Here is a 21,733-nt window from a genome sequence, read left to right as displayed (position 1 = left end):
GATAAATTTTAAGGATTTACGTGCAAATTTTATGAAAAAAGTACATCACTGACACAGAATCAATAGGGCTTGAATAAAATTCATTATGACACCAAGCATCCTATGTCGCTTTCCTAATACCTCTTGACATTTTATCCAACAGCATTTTTTTCCTCAAGTGATGATTATATAGTCCAGAGAACATAAATCAGAATAGGTCAACAGAATTTTCTGCTCTATTCTGGCATACTTCTATACGTAAACAGATCCATCCAAAGTGCATGGCTCAATTTCCCCAAGTAGAAGAAACTAGGTATGTTACAATCTGAACACAAATTGCTGCCTTTTTATGGCATTCAAAAACTCAAGATTTTATATTGTACCCTTTCTGGACATATTCACATTCTTCTGTGGCCCTTTAGCTTAAAGTGATCTAATGCATATCTTGCTTAAGTAAGTGTTGGGCTTATACACTCAATACTTCAGACTGAGCACACCACCATGCCAGTAATAAAGAAAAATAAACACAAACTTACAGAAAAAAGTCAAAATATTACCATAGTTTTGCAAATAAGGATTTTAATAGCCTTGTTTAACCAAATGGATTTTTAAAGGCATGGCTGGTACCCAATATTCTAATCTAATGAATCAAAACAACTTCCTGTTGCATCTTCTGTACCTTATATAAATTACTTTGCAAGGTGATGCCATGGCAGAATGAATATAAAATTATTTCATTAGTCTGTTGGTATTCACTTTTAATTTTCTGGATACAAATCTTAAGTGTTTAGAATAAGCCTCAATGCAGATATAAAACAAAAGCATCAGTTCACTAAATTTATTTTAAAAATCATAAAATGTTTTACAAAAAAAAAAAAAAATTACATTCCGCGCACTGCTCTGAACTGAAGCAAGGAACAGACTGGCAATATACTCCCTCCACAACATACAGTGTACTTAGAACAGTGCATTCACAATAGTTACAGAAAACATTACAATTTATCACCGACAATCAACAAAAATAAAATCCACTCAATCTGCTGCTGTTTCCAATCTACAATGTTAGTTCCCCCCCACCCCAACCCTGGTATCTAAAGAACTAAAACATTACATCTGGTGAACAGCAAAGATTTTTCTACACCTCAAATGCAGTACACCTATGAAGCAGAGGAATGTTGGCTTTTTATTTTAAACAGAAGTGCAGATAAAAATAAAAAATGAAAAAAAAAAGATGCAGGACTCCTTCATTCTTCACTAGTCTTAGAAAAACTTGCCAGAATACTGCTTCACACTATAAAAAAAGAAAATCTTACATTAGAACCCTTGAGCATGTGCCTCTCAATGTTTAGAAGTCAAAACCCATAAGAATAATCTTCAGAATACTGCTTCACACTATAAAAAAAAGAAAACCTTGCATTAGAACCTTTAAGCATGTGCCTTTCAATGTTAAGAAGTCAAAACCCATAAGTATAATTTTACAGCTGAATTAACTTCCTATTTCAACAAAAAAGATTTTAAGTTTTATATATATATATATATATTTTTTTTTTTTTTTACTATTAATACATTTATGCTAGCTTGAGATTAGTTAATGCAAACACAAATGCTTACTACAGTACAAATATTAGTATTGTGAAATTAAGCAAAAGAAATCTAAAGTTGTTAATAGCAGAAAAGAATGCTAGTAAGGTGTGAAATGCTGCATTAAATAGCACCAATCAAAACCCACTTTCACTTGTCCTGTAGAGGCATGGTCTGTGCCATATGGCAGACTGTGATTTGTTGTCAATTTAGTTATCTAAAAACAACAAAATCACTAGTCTTCCACACAGAACTAGACCAACATCCACTGAAATCTTCTCTATATTCTACAGGCTCTACTATAATATGAAGTTTTTCTAATTACAAGTACTTTTTGCAGCAGTTTCACCAAAGAAAGGTGAAAGACTCATTGGTTAAGACTTCTTCCAGCAAAGTTGGCTTTGAGTATTATCTTCCATTTTAGTAAGAAATAGAGAATAAAACAAGAGAAAATCAGAGCAAAACTATCACAAAGGAAGAAATTGAGAAGTTAGGTCACACTCAAGACATGTCTTAAATCATGTCTACTAGCTAAGGAAACTAAGGGAAGAAAAGCATAAAGAATTTGTACAGAAAATGTACAGATCCTAAGCTGCAGCTGCACTTGCCTGTTTTGCAGTAAGTATTGTGCATTCTGTATCTGGTCCTGTGTGCCGATGATGGTAATAATACGATCTTCTGATCCTTCTAAAGGTTCATCGATTTTGATGGAAGCCCCCGATTCATGACGAATTTGTTTGATCCTCTGACCTCCTTTACCAATAATAGATCCAGCCAGCTGAAGAAAAAAAAAAAAAAGTTGCATAAGAATTTTACATGACCTGAAAAGCCATATGGATTTTAACATCACACTCAAAGACAAGTTTTGATATCACCACATCCTTCAAGAAAATTATTTAATAGTAACACCAAAATACTTTCAAAAAATTTAAAACTATTTCTTCGAAAAAGTGGATGGCTGTATGTGCTCTTTATTGGTCAGGTATAAGATACCTCAACATTAATATCTGGAAAATCTAACAGACAACATGGTGTGATTATGGCAAGGAAAGAAATATTTTAAAATTCATGGGCTAGGTGACAGATACAGAATTTGTTAAATTTTATTTGTGGTATCCTGCATTGATAAGAAACATGTAATGAACTAACTAGTATGCCAACTTCCTCTTTAATGCTGTGTTGAATGATGATCAAAACCCAGAAGTCATGCTAAGAGCTCAATTTAAAATTTTTAATATAAAGCTGTGCAAAACAATTTAATTCAAATTTTGGATTTATACTCTGCCTTTGTCAAAGTGGATTACATTCAGGGATTGTACGTATTTACAATTATAATACTTGAAGTATAAATACTTGGTCACATGGAGGAGCTTGTAAGTAGTGTACATTTCAAAGATAGGAAAGGCTGAGCAAATTATTTTGTTGAGGCTGGCTTGGGGACAAGGTGGAAGCCAAGATTCTATGATCCATGGAAAATGTGGGGAACATAGGTTTTTTGAAGTTGTTTGTCTGTGTCCTGATGTGGGGTTTTCTGGGGAGAGAATTTTAGGGCAAGACTCAGTTGGCCTTGGAATGAAAAGACATGCCCCAGTTAGTTATGATCACCAGTGACCAATAAATGTCCAACACAGTAACACTTATAGTGAAACTTTCTTCTTTGCCACACAAAAAAAAGTTTCAAGTTCCTGTACGGAAATTGCCTTGCGAGCCACCTCAGTTGATATTTGAGCTAATTCCATTAGCTCTAATATCAACTGAGTAGGTATTCTGAATGGCTAATTCATCATGATGTGGAAAACAATTTAGTTAGAAAACTTGATTTTAACAGATAGGCAGGCTGAATTAGCCAGGACGTGTGGAGTCCAAGCCGAGTGTTGCAGTGAAGCATTTACTGAGTAAGCAACATGGAATCTGCTGTGGAGAGTAGACTACTGCAAAAACTGAATACGTGAAACCATGTCCAGACAGTAATGACCAAGCTGCAACTCTGCAGATGTCTTCAAGAGGTACCTCAAAGATGAGCAATGGAAATTGCTAGCGCTCTTGAGTTATAACTTGAGTCTATAATGTACAGTCCTACTATCAAGTAGCAGTGCTGAATGTAGTCTGTCATCTAGTTCTACAACATATGTTTTATGACTACTGTGCCAAGTCTTGAGATTACATGAGAGCAGCTGAGCTTTTTTTTTTTTTTTGGGTATGTGGAGTACCACCCTACTGTGGAAGAACTGCATGCATGGTGGATAGTGAACGAAAGCTTGGCGTTCACTTCTGTGTTACTGCAACAAGCATGCAGAGTTGCTTACCTGTAACAGGTGTTCTCCCAGGATAGCAGAATGTAGTCCTCACATGTGGGTGATGTCACTGGACAGAACCCTATCACGGAAAACTGTCAAAGTTTCTAGAAACTTTTGACTGGCACAGAGCCTACTGAGCATGCCATGATCCCTGCAGCCACAGGGATCTTCCTTAAGTCTCATTTGTAGCAATAAGTGCAAGCAAAAAAAATAAAATAAAATGTTTCAGACCCAACTCCGTGGGGTGGCGGGTAGGTTTCGTGAGGACCACATTGCTACTGTATGTTTGTATCAGCACAGTCTTGTGAGAGAGGCAGTCTTTGACGGCATAAAGAGCATAGCATATCACTCGAAGTTCTAGAAAGTTGATTTGAGACTTTACTTCGAGCGGGGTCCATGTACCTTGTGTTTGGAGATTGTTGACGTGAGCGCCCCAACCCAAGGTGGATGTATCCATGGTCAAGGTTACTTGAGGAGCCGGTTGCTGGAATGGTAGGTTTGTCTGTCATCCAGCGAAATGAGAGACGTAACTGGTGGGTGACTTATTAGGGACAATAGTGGTTGAATAGCTTGAAGCCACTGAGATTTCAAAGTCCTTTGAGTCCTTCTCATGGCTAATTTCACCATAGGGGTAATGTGGACTGTAGACACCATAGGGCAAATTGATGGGCAGAGGCTACTTTGCACATACTCAGAGAATTTGCAAGTTTTGCAAGGTTGTGTGCATGGTCGTTTGGCAGAAAAGCTTTTGCGACCATGGTGTCGAGGTCTGCTCCAATGAAGAGGAGGAGCTGAGACTGGATCATATAAGAAAACTGGTTCTTACCTGCTAATTTTCATTCCAGTAGTATTAAGGTTCAGTCCAGAGAAGTGGGTTGTGTATCCCTACCAGCAGATGGAGTCACAGAGCCAAAACTTCGGGCACTGCCTTAAATACCAGAGTGCCACCTGCAGTTCGTCAGTATTGTCCTGTACCCAAGCTCATGAGAATATAAGTAAGAAGCGGGAGGTAGCTCAACTAAGCCCGACTACCTCGCCGCTCAAGACAAAAACAAAACAAAACCAATGAAAAACTGAACAACTGCTCCATCAAAACATACTTTAAACGGGAGCTTCGGCAAATACGTATAGGCAAACTATAGCTAACACAGTCTTTCGGAATCTGAAGTAAGGGGTGGACCTCTGGACTGATCCTTAGTACTACTGGAACGAAAATTAGCAGGTAAGAACCAAATTTTCTTTTCCCAGTACGTACAGGATCAGTCCAGAGAAGTGGGATGTACCCAAGCCACCCTACACTGGGTGGGAACCCGAAAGACCCGCACGCAGAACACTCTCAAAGGACGATTCCCCCGACGCCTTAACGTCCAAATCGATGCTGCTTAGTGAAAGTGTGAATAGAAGACCACACTGCCGCCCTGCAGATCTCCTGAGACAGTAATTGACACTCTGCCCAGGAGGTAACCTGGGCTCTAGTGGAATGAGCCCGGAGCCCCGAGGGGACTTGCCGGCCCTGGGCTATGTATGCTGAACAAATGGCTTCTCTAATCCAACGAGATATGGTCGCCTTAGACACCTTATCTCCCTTCTTCGGACCACCAAAGAGAACAAACAAATGGTCGGAACATCTGAAACCATTGGTAACTTCCAGATACCGTAACAAGATTTGTCGTACATCCAAGAAATGAAGATCCCTGTCCTGGGACCAATGTGGAAACCCCGGTAACTCCACAGTCTGATTGACGTGAAAGGCCGAAACCACCTTAGGAACAAAAGACGGAACGGTCCGTAACGACACCGGATTGTCAGAAATCCGCAGAAAAGGATCTCGACAGGAGGGCGCCTGCAATTCCGAAATCCGATGGGCCGAGCAAATGGCCACCAAAAACACAGTCTTCAAAGTCAGATTCTTCACAGAAGACTGGCAAAGAGGCTCAAACAGGGCATCACAGAACACCCGGAGCACTAAGTTCAGGCTCCAGTCCGGACAGACCGGTCGGACGTAAATGCTGGACTCCCTTAAGAAAGCGAGCAATGTCCGGATGTGCTGCCAAGGAATAGCCATTGAACCGGCCCCTCAAAGCCTCCAGAGCCACAACCTGTACCCGAAGAGAATTGAACGCTAACCCCTTAGCGAGCCCCTGCTGCAGGAAATCCAGCACCCAAGGGACTCCAGCCGATACGGGTTGCAGTTCTGAAGAGTACACCATGACTCAAAAATCTTCCAGATATGCCATCGAGGTGGCCGGTCGATGTGCCTGCAAAAGAGTGGAAATGACCTGTTCGGAGTATCCCTTTAAACGTAAACGTCGCCTCTCAAAAGCCAAGCCGCAAGAGAGAAGTGATCTTCCCGATCCGAAAATATGGGTCCTTGACGGAGTAGGCACGGTAGATGGGCCAGCGGCGATGGGCCTTCGAGAGCCAGACGCACGAGATCCGCAAACCACGGTCTGTGTGGCCACTCCGGCGCCACTAGGACCACCATCCCCGGGTGGAGTTCTTTGCGACACAGAAGCCGACCTATGAGAGGCCAGGGTGGAAAGGCACACAGAAGAATGCCCGTGGGCCACGGACGGACGAGTGCATAGATGTCCCTGTTCTCGGCGACGGCTGAAGAAACGCTCTGTCTTCGCATTAGTCTGCATTGCCATCAGGTCCAACTGCGGCACTCCTCATCTGGCGCAAATGCGGTTCCACGAGTCAGCTGACAGCTCCCACTCCCCTGGATCGAGTTGCTGTCTGCTGAGAAAATCCGCTTGAACATTCTCCACCCCCGTGACATGAGACGCGGCGATGCCTCCGAGGTGACGCTCCGCCCAGGTGAACAGACTGCCTCCAGCGCCACAGCAGGACTTCGTGTTCCACCTTGCCTGTTGATGTATGCCACTGTTGTTGCATTGTCGGAGAAAACTCGCATCATGAAGGCTTGTAAGGCCGGTCTCACTGCTCTCGTCTCGAGACGATTGATGACCATGAGCTTTCCATCTCCGACCAAAGACCTTGAGCTGACTTCTCCCCGCACACTGCTCCCCAACCGGATAGACTGGCATCGGTGGAGATTATCAGCCAATTCGGGGTTTCCAAGTCCATCCCCTGCTCCAGATTACCACGCGACAACCACCATGACAGACTGACTCTGGACTCCCGAAGTGGCAAAAGTGCGCGTTGTAACAGACGCAAGTGAGCAAATGCCCAGGGAACCAAGCCCAAGGTGGAAGCCAAGGAGCCCAGGACCTGAAGATGACAACACACTGTGGGAGAGGGCCTTCGCAGCAGGGAGCGGACCTGGGCTTGTAATTTTGCTACTCGGTCCGCCGATAGAAACACCTTGCCTCATAAGGTATTGAATAGGATCCCCAGATAAACCAGTTTCTGGGTGGGTTCCAAGTGCCTCTTTTGGAGACTGATCACCCACCCTAACGACCGCAACGTGGTCATCACCGTGCGGACCGACCTCTCGCAGTCCTCACACGACACTTTGCGCTAATCAACCAGTCGTCCAGGTACGGGTGGACCAAGATCCCTTCCTTCCGAAGGAATGCTGCCACCACCACCATTACTTTTGTGGATGTTCGAGGGGCTGTTGAGAGACCAAAGGGTAGGGCTTGAAACTGGAAATGTTGCCCCAACACCTTGAAACGCAAGAACCTCCAGTGACTCAATCGGATAGGAATATGAAGATACGCCTCTGAGGTCCAGGGACGCTAAAAATTCCCCTTTCCGAACTGCCGCCACCACCGTCCGCAAGGTTTCCATTCGAAAACGAGGGATTCGAAGGCAGCGGTTCACTTTCTGCAGGTCTAGGTTGGGGCGAAACGTGCCCTCCTTTTTGGGGACCACAAAATAAATCGAATAATGTCCCCGGCCCCGTTGTGTCTCTGAAACAATCGCTCTGAGGTCGAGAAGACGCTGCAGGGTTACCCGAACAGCCTTGCGCTGCTGAGAGAGGCCACCCGGAATTCTACAAAACACTTCCCGGACTGGACACAAGAATTCCAAAAGTGTAGCCATCTCTGATGACCTCTAAGACCCAGCGGTCTGAGGTAATTCTTTCCCATTTCGTGTAAAAGTTGGATAATCTGCCACTGACAGCTTTTACGATGGAATGAGTGTTCGTGGCTTCATTGGGAGGTCTTGCTGGTTCCGGCACCCAGGTGTCTCTCCCAGGACGACTCCTCCCGCGAAAGGACTGCCGACGACCTGGTGTCTGTTTAGAAGAGGTCGTTGAAGTATATTTGCTAGTTCGGAATCAACGGCTTTCCCGAAAACAAGTTAGAGGCGGAAAGGTCTTCTTAGAAGATTTCCTGTCTTCTGGTAAGTGAATGCCCTTGGATTCCACCAACAACTTCACCAGTTGATCCAGATCGTCGCCAAAGAGAAGCTTGCCCTTAAAACAGCAGGTTGCACAGCTGGGATTTAGAAGACAAATCCGCCTCCCAGTTCCTCAGCCAGAGGAGCCGGTGTGCTGAAACCATAGTCACCATACTTCTTGCTGAGGTCCGCACCAGATCATACAGGGCATCCGCCACATAAGCGATACCGGCCTCTAAACAGGCGAACTGCAACGCCCTGCTGCTGCTGTTGCCGGCACTGATCGTAGCCTCCTGTACCCAACACAGGCATGCTCTCTGCATTAGGCTAGCGCAAACTCAGCACAGAGACTTCAAATGCCCGTTTCAACTGGATCAATGCCCGTTTCAACTGGATCAATGCCCGTTTCAACTGGATCTCCAGTTTCCGGTCCTGCATGTCCTTCAGGGCGGCCGCCCCAGCCACCGGGATTGTGGTCTTCTTAGTGACCACAGAGACCACAGCGTCCACCTTAGGAATCTTGAGCAAGTCTAACACGTCCTTGGACAGGGGATATAGTTTCGCCATCTCCCTGCCCACCTTCAGTCCAGCATCAGGAGCCTCCCACTCTCGGTTCACCAGCTTTTGTACTTTCTTTGGCAAAGGAAAGAAAGTAGTGGGGCCCCTAATGCCATCGAGAACTGGGTTAACCCTTTCATTATCAGATTCCTCCAGAGTAACTTTAAGTCAGAGTACCTCCAAGACCTGAGGAATGAGAGGCCGCAGTCCATCCCTCTTAAATAGTCGGACCACACTGGGATCGTCACCCTCCGCAGACAGGGTATCTGGATCATCGGAAACATCCGTATCCGCCTGATCTGGGTCTGTCCCCGCAGCTGCTACCGACCCCAGGCTCAGGGTCCTGAGGAGCCTGAGGCCCAACATCCCGCGGGCGAGCTTGATCCACGGGGTGCTGTCCTAGTTCTGCTCCCCAATTTTGCTTCTCTGGTGGATGCCCTATGTCCCCTTGAGGACTGGGTCTCTTAATCGGCGCATGCTTGCGAGCCAAAAACGCCTCATGCATGAGGAGTACAAATTCTGGGGGAAACCCCTCCGGACTCCCCTCCCCCTCTGGAGGAAGAACCGGAGGCACAGTGCCATCTCTCCCTATAGGTGCCAAAACGGGAGGAGCAACCTCCACCTGTGAGTCCCTGTCTAGGACACCTGGCCCCTCCCCCCCCAGAAGGGCCTTCCGAAGGCAAGGAGTCCCCTGACTCAGAGGCACAATTAGGACCACAGGGAGGCCGCATCCAGGGCCTCACCGCGTGTGCCACACACGCGGCAGGCCGGGGATTGAGGGCTGTCCCACCTGTGAAGAGGTGCGCAGACATGTAGAGCTACGTGGAAGAAGGCCGCGATTATGCAACCCCCGCTCGCAGCAGTGACGCAGGAAATCCAGGCAAGGAGGCCGGCGCCAAACTATGGGGGAAGAGAATGCGACGCTGGAAGCCCGCTCGCAGCCGTGATGCGGGAAAAAAAGACAGATAGGTTGGCTGTCTCCATCACTGATCCCGGTGGGGAGCGCCACGGTGCCTCGGGTACAGAGGGGCACGGAGACTCATGTACCCGGGCCCGGTTCGCTATAGGATCAATGGCCATCGATGCCGATGCAGTATCTGTTCCTCCACTTGGCATGGAGTCGGTCAGATGACAGACGCCTTTTTCCCCAGATGCTCGGTATGGTCTTTACTGGGCACAGAAGACAAAGCCACTGATGTCCCAGACGAGTCGGTGACGGCCAGTCATCGATTTTCTTCTTTTCTCAGTGACTTTTCTCGATGGAAGAGAGGATTGGCATCAGTGCAGATGTCGATGGAGTAACTTTTTTTTGAAGAGGTTCTCCATTTTATCGAGACCCGCACGCCTGCGCAGGTGGAACATCTGCGGACATGACTGGGACCGAGGCAAAGTACGCATATTTCATGTCTGTCCGTAATAGACATCGTTCGGGGGCAGTTTGGACACTTTTTAAACCCCGTGGCAAATATTAAAGTATTAGGCAGGGAACGGGTCGGTGGCCTGTGGGCACCGATGGTGAGGTGGCAGGAACAGATTGAAAAATCCTCCGGAACAGTACTCACTGAATGTCATTCGAAGGGAGATCCGAGTAGGGAATTTTTTTGAAGTGAAAACTTCGAATTTCTGTGACAAAAATATTTGTGAGAGAACTCCCAGAGCTCCTTAAAAGCGAGGCTAACAGCAACGCGGGAAAAAAAAAAAAAAAAAAAAAAAAAGAGAGACTGAAGGCAGACCCCCGTGGCTGCAGGGATCATGGCATGCTGGGCATGCTCAGGAGGCTCAGTGTGCCAATCAGATGTTTCTAGAAACTTTGACAAAGTTTTCTGTGATAGGGCTCTGTCCAGTGACATCACCCACATGTGAGGACTACCATCCTGCTTGTACTGGGAGAAGGTAACTTTAACTGGACCCATGGTGAGTATCCAGGCAATAGCAGAATGAAGAGATGACCCAGAAGGACCCATAATAAAGGCAGCAGGATTTTCTGCAATATGGCTCAGATATACACAAAATGGATCTGCTCTAGTACTTTTGAATAAAGTTATAGCTTCTTGTGCTTCCACTAAATGTTGCTGTCTTGTTATTCAGGTGGTGGAGTTTTGGGTGTATGGGAAAGGAGCGAGCAGGAGTTCATTGCTAAGGTATCTCAAGATTCTTATGTTATGCGAACTAATTGCCATTTCATAGAACATTTTACACCAATATATTTGCTCAAGACTGGCTTTTGTGTAACAGCTTTAGAATGAAAATAAACTTGAACATTTCTTTTCTAGAATTTAGCAAAATGACCTATCCTTCTTTAGAGTACAAAATTTACCAAATCAACGTAGCTGAAATAGATTACTATTGAAACAAAATCTTTTCACAACAATGGCAGAAACCAGTTTTATAACTTAAGGTTCTTTGTACATCACAAAATAAGGAAATTACACACTTACATCTTTGGGAATTGTTACTTGTGTCGTGATGATAGGTCCACCAAGGTCACCGTATGAGCCCCGGCCCCCTATGGAATAAATGTTTGCTTGATCAAACGCATCTTATGCACTTTTCAAGGTGAATTTAAAAAAGACTGAAGATTACAAAGAACACAGATTACAGTCACTCCTACCCAAAAACCTCTTTCCACCACCAAAAAAATAAAATAAAATCTTACCGTATGCAGAGCCACCCTAAAGACATCCAGAATGCATACAAAAAGAGGTGGGGGGGGGGGGGGGGGGGAGAGAGGGGGAAGAGAAGAGAAAAATAAAGTTTGTATAAGTCTCCAAGAACAACACAACTTTATTGCAATCCATGAATATTAAAATATACCTTTTCCTAACTCCTCATAGGAAAATTTGTTCTTACCAGCTAATTTTCTTCCTGAAGTACCACAGATCACGTCAGACAAGCGGGATTTGCATTTCTACCATCAGATGGAAGTAGAGAACTAAAAACTTTGAGACACTGCTACATAAGAGTGTCGCCTACAGTCCCTCAGTATTGACTTGTACCCAAGCCAACTATAGAGTACCAACTCAACAACCCCCTAAACGAGGGCGAACGCCAAACCCAAAGGTTGGAGCCCCCCACCCCCCCCAACAGAAAAACCCCAAATCAACCCAAGGGACTAATCACAACCTGGCAAACTTCTTTAGGTTCTGTATATATACACATTCTGATAGCTCTTCCCAGTAATCATGCCAGAACACAGATTTGCTGTAACGGTCTTGAGAACATTAAGGGGCTGGGTCTCTGGACTGATCTGTGGGTCTTTAGGAATGAAAATTAGCAGGTAAAAACTAAAATTTTCCTTTCCTGTTCGTACCCCAGATCAGTCCAGACTAGTGGGACGTACTAAAGCACCCCTACACTGGGCAGGCCCGCAAGAGACCACCTCCCACACTTTCACTCTTCTGGAGCCTTAACATCTAAACAGTAATGGCAAGAAGAGAAGCCAATGTCACTGCTCCTCAGATCTCCTGTGGGGACACTAATTTATACTCGGCCTACGACACTGTCTGCCCTCTAGAGTGCGCATGCAACCCCTCAAATTCTTCTCCCCTTACAAAGGTAGGCCAAAACAATAGCTTCCTTCAGCCAATGCATTACATTTCTGGCATCTCCAAACAATGATCCGATCGCCGAAAACTATTTGTGACCTTTGCTTCTGGCAACTCAAACCAATTCGGTAAGGCAGGAGCTCGAGTGTCCGACTCGGGTGAAACAAAGATACCTCCTTAGATAGGAACAAGAGTAGCATGCGCAAAGACAACCGCTCGTCTGAAGTCTTCAGAAATGGTTCCGTACATGACAAAGCCTGCAGCTCTGAGATCCTTCTGAATGAAGGAACCACCACCAAAAATACCACCTTCAGCATCTTCAACAGCTTGAAACGGAAGCCCACAAAGCACACCCAACACCAAGTTTAAACTCCACGCCGAACCCAATCTAGGCACTGGCAGCCACAGAGGCTCAACCCCCTTCGAAAATGTCAAAAAAATACATGAGAGGCCAGTGACTTTACTTGTCACAAGTGCCTGAGCCCAAAAGTCAAGCTACGAAACAAAATTAATCTGCCTAATCCAAGAAAATAGGATCTTGCCTTAATAGCTCGCAAATGAGCCAATCTCAGGGACCCATCAATTGTGTGCTGAACCAGGTCTGTGAACCATAGACAATGCCTCTCTGGCGGCGGCACCACCACCACCTGGCCCGGATGCCTCTCGATACAACTAAAACAAACACTCGACCTATTAACGGTCATGGAGGGAACACGTACAGCAAGATCAGCCTACGGCTGAAGAAACTTGCTGCCTTGGTGTCACTCCTTGATAGCATTAGATCCAGATGGGAACTGCCCCAATGAGAATGGATAAGGCCGAAGACCTCCTTCGACAGTGCTCACTCTCACAGGTCTAACTGTTGCCTGCTGAGATAGTCCGTTTGCACATTGTCCACTCCTGCAACACGTGAAGCTGGTATCCCCTGCAAATGTCACTCTGCCCAGACAAAAAGGTTCTGGGCTCCTTGGGCAACCGTGCGATTCTTCATTCCTCCTTGCCGATTGTTATAAGCCACCATTGTCGCATTGTCCTAAAACACTATTTGACCTCAGACTTGTGAAAGGAATTCCACCAATGCCTTGCACACTAGTTTCCAAGCGATAGACAGGATGCTTCCACTGATGACCACAGTCTTTGTGCCATCCGTTCTTAACAGTTCACCCACCAACATTTCAGGTTGCAATCCGTGATCCTTATAACCCAGTCCAAAACTTCTAGGCCCATCCCTTTGTCCAAATTGGGTTGTCTAAACTCCCCAGACAATGGATTCCAGCAAGACAGCAACACCCCTGTAGAGAGGGCACATGTGGGCAAAAGCCCAAGGCACCAAATTCAATGTAGATGCCATTGAACCCCGGACCAGAAGATAATCCCAAGTCCTGGGCACTGACGTCCGCAAAATCTGCAGCACATGGGATTGTAACTAATGAATCCTCTCTGAGGTAAGAAACACTTTGCCAAGTTGACTAACTTCACCTCCAAGTATTCCAGCATCTAGATAGGGCTCAGGTGACTTTGCCAAATTCACCACCCAGCTCAAGGACTGCAACATATCCATCACTGTGCGCACAGGCTGCCGGCATACCTCTTCCGATTTCCCTCGTATAAGCATAAACTAGGATCCCCTCCCTGCGGAGAGCTGCTGCCACCTTTTAAGATACAGTTGCCAAACCGAACGGGAGGGCCCGAAACTGGAAAAGGTACACCAGAACCATAACACGAAGAAACTGATGTTCTTCCCAAATGGGCATGTGCAGATAGGCTTCCATCAAGTGCATTGAATCCTGAAAAACCACATGACTAACTACCGCTATCACCACCCGCAATGTTTCCATACAGAAAAACAGGGAATGTGCAGTATCACATGTCATCCCATCCTTGATCTGCAAAAGCTGAAAGGCTCCTTTTTTTGGTACAACACAGTAAATCAAGTACCTCCCACGACCATGCTCCCTGGCCGCCACTGTTACTATCATTCCAGCAACTGAAGATGACAACGTATCCTAAATCACTGCCTGCTTGCCTCAGACACTGTAGAGAGGCACCACAAAAGCTTCCGTGTGGGGTGAAAAAATTCTAAAGCACAGTTGATCCTTATTTCCTCTAGGACCCATTGGTCTGAGGTAATCCTGGTCCACTCTTCCACTGCCATGTCGAAAGAGTGGCACAGCCTGGCTAAATTTGTGGAGCCTGTCACTGGTCCCTTACTTGGAACCCTCTCAGGGAAGTCTGTGGGTGCTTTGAAAAGACTGCTGCCTACCAGGCCCCAGGTTCTGTGCTGAAGACTGTGCAAAACCCTTATTGGGACAAAAACTGCCACACATCCTGAAACCTAGAGCAAGCTGGAATATTCTTACTCACTGTCATCTTATCCTTCAGCAGCTTTTTCCTTTTAGACTCCCCCAAAACCTTCAAATTGTTTTAGGTCCTCCCCGAACAACAAATTTCCTTCCTTCTCCCATACAAGATAAACACTTAAGGCAATTAGTGACGCGTGTTCGTTGCCTCAGTTTTCGCCTACCAATTTAAAGGGAAGATTACAGAGTTGAGACTTGGACCACATATCAGCTGACCAATTCCGCAACCACAGAGACAGCCGTGACTGTATTACTGGCCAGTCCAGCTAAAGTCAAAAGCATGTCAGCCTCATATGCAATACTGGCCTCCCCCGAGTTGCCTGGCTATAAACACCAGTGCCTGCCGAAGACTTCGAGAGAATTTTGGACCCATCGCAAACAGGCCCTCTGCATCAGACTTCCACAGATCACTGCTCGCAGGCTCAGCGCTGAGACTTCAGTCATCCTCTCCCAATGAATCTAGCTTACAGTCCTGAGCGTCCTTTTAACATTGCCAAAATCACAACCAGAATGGTCGTCTTGTTAGTGACAGCAGAGATCGAAGCATTCACCTTCAGCAATATCAACAGCTGCAGGACATCCTCGGTGAGGGGATACAACTTTGCTACGGCTCTAGCCACCTTGGGGCTTGCCTCCGGTAAGTCTCATTCCTGGTTCACAAGCTTCTTAATCCTTTTAGGGAGAGGAAAAGCTTTCGGTGGGCTCCACAGTCCAACCTGGATCCACACCTTCATTGTCTGACTCCTCCTGGACCACACTAATACCCAGTTCCTTTAAAATATAAGAAATAAGGGGCCTCAACTCCTCCTTACGGAATAGAGCAACCACCCATGGGTGATCTCCCTCAGTTATCAGAACCTCTTCCGGATCAGCCATGTCCTTATCCCCGTCCTGATCGACATCTGCCATGAGATCGGCTGGCTCATCCTGATCCACCACCGGACCAAACCCAAGACCATCTTCCGGGTCATCCAAGTCCGAATCATCTGAGCTGCCAGGCCCAGCTGGCGAAGGAGATTCCCCTGACCAAGCCGCCCCATGGACTCTTTGCAGCAAGACGAGATGGCTGACAAATGCCATTTTATAGCCAGTGCTTTTCCTGGTTAAAAAGGTCTTAATCATAAGCAAGACAAATTCTGAGGAAAACTCCACATCCTCTCCCTTGTCTGACCCAGAGCTCGCATCTCCGCCCCCCCCCCCCCCCCCAAAGGGATTGTCGAGACAAGGGAGGGGAGTCTCTGGACTCCCAGGAATCTGGCACCTTCTGAGCTGTAGCCCTTCTCCTGCCTGACAGGTCATTTAGGCTCCCAGTATTGATCCTGACAGTGCCTTGGGAACCTGTGGCTCTCCAACCAGCCTTGTTCCCCACCCAGAGGGGCCCTCCCCTCCAGAAACAAATCACAGCATAGCGCCGATGCGGCATGCAGGAATGGGGGGGGGGGGGGGGGGGGGGTGGTGCGGGACAACAGCCCAACGCAGCCTCTGGCTCCCTAAGCAGCCTGACACCACAGAGGAGCTCACTGCTCCCTTCCCCAGCCCGGTCCTGCCCAGACAATCAAACCAGAAACAGCCTGAGCAGAAAAGTTTAACAGCATCGACAGCAAAGGAAGAAATTCAAACAAAAAGAAAGGAATAATTCCCTGCTGCTGGCAAACACCTCTGGGGATAAGAGGGAACCAGGACCCCTGGTTTGCACCTCTATCATCTGCTGGAGACATATTGAAGGACTGTAGGTGGCACTCTTGGTTATGAAGCAGTCTCAAATGTTTTTAGCTCTCTGCCTCAATCTGCAGGTAGGGATGTAAAACCCACTTGTATGAACTAATCTGGGGGTACGAACAAGAAAGGAAAATTGGTTCTTACCTGCTAATTTTCATTCCTGTAGTACCACAGATCAGTCCCAACTCCTGGGTTTTGCCTCCCTTACAGCAGATGGAGACAAAAAATGTTTACAGCCACCTGCATTCAACCTGGTGTAGCACCTGCAGCCCCTGAGTATTACTATGTACCCAAGCAGATAATGAAAAAAAAACACTTCCAATCAACTTATGAATACAATATTCCCCGAATGAGCAGAGGATACAAATTTTGGAGGTAAGACAAAAAAAACTCTGTACCATTCTTCAAATAAAAGTCTGGAGAGACAGAATGAGCAGACTTTCTTACTAACCCTACCCCAATGGGCAGGACTCTGGACTGATCTGTGGTACTACAGGAACGAAAATTAACAGGTAAAAACCAGTTTTCTTTTCCCTGTCCTTATGCAAATCAATCTAGACTCCTGGGATGTACCAAAGCTTCCCTAACCTGGGTGGGACAGAGAGTCCCGCTTGAGGAACACCCTCTCTGAAACCAGCAACTTCCGGAGCTTGGACATCCAACCTATAGTGCCTGGCAAAGGTATGCAAGGACTTCCAAGTCACTGCACGGCAAATCTCCTGTGGAGACACTAGCTGACGCTCTGCCCAGGAGGCTGCCTGGGATCATGTTGAATGAGCCCTTAACCCCTCTGGGACAGGACGACTGCGACAAATGTAGTGTTCAAAGCTTTCTGACCTTTTTTTTGCAACACTCTACAGTACAAAGCTGTTGGTCACCTCCAGTACTGCAACAAGGTCCGCCTGACATCCAAACGCCTTAACTCTGAAGCATGAGCTGTACCCGACTCTAGATTCTGAAAAGCTGGAAGCTCCACCAACTGACAAGTGGAACGCAGACACCACCTTAGCCAGAAAAGACAGAACCGTCCTCAATGAGAGCCCTCACCGAGATCCATAAGAAAGACTCCCTGCAGGACAAGGCCTGAATCTTTGAAACCCTTCTGGCCAAACAAATAGCCACCAAGAAAGCCACCTTCAGAGTGAAATCCTTAATGGCAGCCTTTCTAAGGAGCTCACACGGCACCGTACACAAGCCCTTAAGGACCAAATTCAGGATCCAAGATGGACAGACAGCTTGAGAAGGAGGGTGCAAATGCTTTGCTCCCCAAAAAAAAATGAACCACATCTGGATGTGCCGCCAGTGGCCTACCATAGACCTTGCCCCAAAAACAGCCAGGGCAGAGACCTGCACTCTCAAAGAATTGAACAATATGCCCTTAATCAGCCCATCCCGCAAAAGCGCCAGAATTTGGGACAACGAGGCTCGCTGAGGGTCAATTTCTTTATGAGCGCACAAAGACTTGAAAACCTTCCACACTCTAGCATAAGCCAAGGAGGTAGAGGAGTTACGAGCTTGCAACAAGTGGTGATGATATTCTCCGGATATCCCTTTTCCCTTAAAACGCTGCCACTCAAAAGCCAAGCCGCTAGATAAAAGCGATCTGCCTGATCAAAAAATACGGGACCTTGATGAAGCAGGTTTGAAAGATATCCCAGCCTTAGCAGACTGTCCACTGCTAGACTGACCAGGTCTGCAAACCAAAGCAGTCGAGGCCACTCTGGAGCCGAATTACTCTTCCTGGGTGGACCTCTATTCTCCTGACTATATTAACCACCAGAGGCCACGGTGGAAACACACGAGAATGTTGCTTGGCCAAGGAAGTACCAGGGCATTGACCCCCTTCTGCCCCTCGCTCTCTCCTATAACTGAAGCGGCAAGGAGCTTTGACATGCCGCTGAGTCACCATTAGATCCATGAGGAACCCCCATCTGAGGGTAATGAGAAAGCAAAATTGCTTACCTTGTAATAGGTGTTATCCCAGGACAGCAGGATGTAGTCCTCACATATGGGTGACGTCAGCAACGGAGCCCTAGAGCGGGAAAACTTCTATCAAAGTTTCTAGAAACTTTTGACTGGCAGCCTGAGGCTACTGAGCATGCCCCGGCATGCCATGATATTCTCTGCCACAGGGGTCTCACTTCAGTCTTGTATGTAGCAATAAGCTGTAGCGAGAATAAAATAGTAATAAAGGTATAAGCCCAACTTCGCGGGGTGGCGGGTGGGTTTCGTGAGGACTACATCCTGCTGTCCTGGGATAACACCTATTACAAGGTAAGCAATTTTGCTTTATCCCAGGACAAGCAGGATGCTAGTCCTCACATATGGGTGATTAGCAAGCTAGAGGCCGAGTCATTCTATAAGGAGGCACCACTGATGTGTTGTTGAATGAATCAGCCAAAGATCTCTTCAGGTTGGTTGTAGAAGGAGTTGGGATTAAACTGGAAACAAGTTCTTTAAGACAGATTGTCCATAGGCTGAACCTTGTCGTCCTTCTTTGTCCAAACAGTAATGAGCTGCAAAGGTGTGAAGAGAAGTCCATGTTGCTGCTTTGCATATGTCAAGGATTGGCACTGAACGAAGGTGTGCTACTGAAGTTGACATTGCTCCTACTGAATGTGCTTTTACTCGCCCTTGGAGAGGAAGGCCTGCTTTTTCATAGCAAAACTGTATGCAGTCTGCTAGCCAATTGGATAGAGTATGTTTACCCACTGCTTTTCCTGGTTTGTTTGGGTCATAGGAAACAAAAAGTTGTGTGAATTTCCTGTGTGCGGCAGTGCAGTTTAAATAAAAGGATAGCACATGCTTACAGTCCAAGGTATGTAAGGCTGTTTCTCCTTGGTGAGAATGAGGCCTTGGGAAGAATGTGGGTAAAACTATGGATTGGTTCAAATGGAATTCCGTAACTTCTTTAGGGAGGAATTTTGGATGTGTACGGAGAACCACTCTGTCATGTAGGAATTTTGTATAGGGCGAGTACGTGACAAGTGCTTGTAACTCACTAACCCTTCTAGCTGATGTAATGGCTATGAGAAAGATAGTCTTCCATGTGAGAAATTTAAGATCACAGGAATCTATGGGTTCGAAAGGAGAACGCATGAGCCTTGTTAGTACCAAATTCAAGTCCCATTCCGTGACTGGAGGTCGAATTGGTGGTTTGAGTTAAGCCTCTCATAAAACTGCTGACGAGAGGTTGTGTGGAGATTGGTGCATCTCCTATCTTAGTATGGTAAGCAGAGATTGCACTTAAATGTACTCTTACAGATGAAGTCTGGAGACCAGAATCTGAAAGATGGTATAAGTAGTCTAGGAGAGAAGTAGCAGGACAAGTGAAAGGATCGATGTTTTGCTTGCACCAAAATGTAATCTCTTCCATTTGGTAACGTAGTTCTTTCGTGTGGAAGGTTTACGTGAAGCTATAAGCACTTGAGATATATGGGTTGAAAGATTGAGTGGTTGTAAGATCAAGCTTTCAACATTCATGCTGTCAGGGATAGGGATTGGAGGTTGGGATGGCACAACCGACCCTGATCTTGAGTTATTAGAGTGGGAGCTACTCTCAGGCGAATTGGATCTCTGACTAAAAGATCTAGAAGTGTGGGAAACCATACTTGTCGAGGCCAATATGGGGCTATAAGTATCATGGATCCTTTGTCCTGTTGTAGCTTCACCAGAGTTTTGGTTATGAGCGGTATCTGAGGATACGCGTATAATAGGCCTGAGTTCCAAGGGTGAGCAAAGGCATCCTTGGTTGGCTGGTTCTTCTGTTTTTGAAGAGAACAGAATATGTCCACTTTGTGATTTAGATGTGATGCAAAGAGGTCTATTGTGGGTTGACCCCAACATTGAAAAATCCCAGTCGCTACTGAGGGATCCAGGGACCATTCGTGTGGTTGGAATTGATGACTGAGTCGATCCGCTATTACATTGTGAATGCCTGCTAATAAAAATAGATAAGTGGCCCGGAGAAGCATTGAGTGATTCAGGGACAAATTCCAAATCTGTGCAGCTTCTTGACAAAGGAGATACGAGCCCGTACCTCCTTGTTTGTTGATGTACCACATGGCTACTGAGTTGTCCGTTTGGATGAGAACAGTCTTGTGTGAAAGGCAGTCCTTGAACGCATGCAGCGCATAACGTATAGCTCGAAGCTCCAGAAAATTGATTTGAAATGTTGCTTCGAGTTTTGTCCAAGTACCTTGGGTTTGGAGAGTGTCTATGTGAGCTCCGCAACCCAAGGTGGATGCATCTGTAGTTAAAGTTATTTGTGAGACTGGTTGTTGGAAGGGTAGGCCCTTGTGCAAATTGTCCTTGTTTGCCCACCAAAGCAGAGATGAGTGTAGCTGGTGGGTTATTAGAATTGGAGAATGCAGTGGTTGAATGGCTTGGATCCATTGTGATCTTAAAATCCATTGGGTTACTCTCATGGCTAGTCTTGCCATAGGAGTGACATGAACTGTGAAGGCCATGTGGCCTAGTAAGGTTAGAAACTGATGAGCTGTTGCTTGCATCTTTGAGAGAATCGAGTTTGCTAGCAAGGATAGTGTTTCTGCTCGAGTCTCAGGTAGAAAGGCTTTTGCAAGGGTGGTGTCCAGGTCTGCTCCTATGAATTGGAGCATACGAGACGGTGTGAGATGGGACTTTTGATAATTGATGAGAAATCCCATGGAGTGAAGTAGAGCAATTGTCTGGTTGAGAGAAGTTATTGCTCCTTGTTGAGATTGGCTCCTGATGAGCCAGTCGTCTAGATATGGGAAGACATGGACACCTTGCTTGTGCAAGTGTGCTGCTATTACTGCCAAACATTTTGTGAATACTCTGGGAGCAGAGGTGAGTCCGAATGGCAGTACTCTATTAGAAATGTTGGTGGCCTACTATGAAGTGCAGATACTTGCGATGAGGAGGGAATATTGGAATGTGAGCATATGCGTCTTGTAGGTCCAGAGAACAAAGCCAATCTTCTTTTTGGAGAAGTGGAAGCATGGTGCCTAGAGAGACCATTCTGAACTTTTCCTTTTTTAGAAATTTGTTTAGATTTCTGAGGTCTAGAATGGGCAGAAGGCCTCCTGTTTTCTTTGGAACGAGGAAATATTGAGAGTAGAATCCTCTGCCCTGCTGAGACTGGGGCACTGGTTCTATGGCCCTGGATTTCAGAAGGGTGGATAATTCTATTTGAAGTTGAGTAATGATTTCTGTTGGGAGGAATCTGAGGTGCTTGAAGTTCTGTAGGTACTGCTAGGAAATTGAGCTTGTAACCTTGAGATATAATGGACAGAACCCATTGATCCGTTATTATAGTTTTCCATGTGTTGTAAAAGTTGGATAATCTTCCCCCCACAGGGTGCTCTGGTTGAGGATTCATGAATTGGCTTAGTTCTCTGGA

The 21,733-nt window shown here is 46.1% G+C and overlaps 1 protein-coding gene across 4 annotated transcripts in view; it reads right to left on the bottom strand.

Moving 5' to 3' along the window:
* Positions 1-21,733, bottom strand: part of HNRNPK (heterogeneous nuclear ribonucleoprotein K) — a 67,451-nt gene that overhangs the window by 2,877 nt on the left and 42,841 nt on the right. For 2 of the 4 annotated variants that reach the window (XM_029617407.1, XM_029617400.1), the window contains exons 12-15: positions 11,383-11,398; positions 11,165-11,232; positions 2,169-2,338; positions 1,293-1,371 (exon numbers count right to left, since the gene is read on the bottom strand). In XM_029617407.1, coding sequence (XP_029473267.1) covers positions 1,332-1,371; positions 2,169-2,338; positions 11,165-11,232; positions 11,383-11,398 — 294 coding nt within the window. In that variant the 3' untranslated portion in view covers positions 1,293-1,331. Of the gene's footprint in view, positions 1-720; positions 1,372-2,168; positions 2,339-11,164; positions 11,233-11,382; positions 11,399-21,733 lie in introns of those variants that run through there. The other 2 variants (XM_029617417.1, XM_029617427.1) reach the window with 2 other exon arrangements.

Source organism: Rhinatrema bivittatum, chromosome 1 (genome assembly GCF_901001135.1).
Source record: "Rhinatrema bivittatum chromosome 1, aRhiBiv1.1, whole genome shotgun sequence".
Lineage (NCBI taxonomy): Eukaryota > Metazoa > Chordata > Amphibia > Gymnophiona > Rhinatrematidae > Rhinatrema > Rhinatrema bivittatum.
This window is presented reverse-complemented; position numbering and strand designations above follow the sequence as displayed.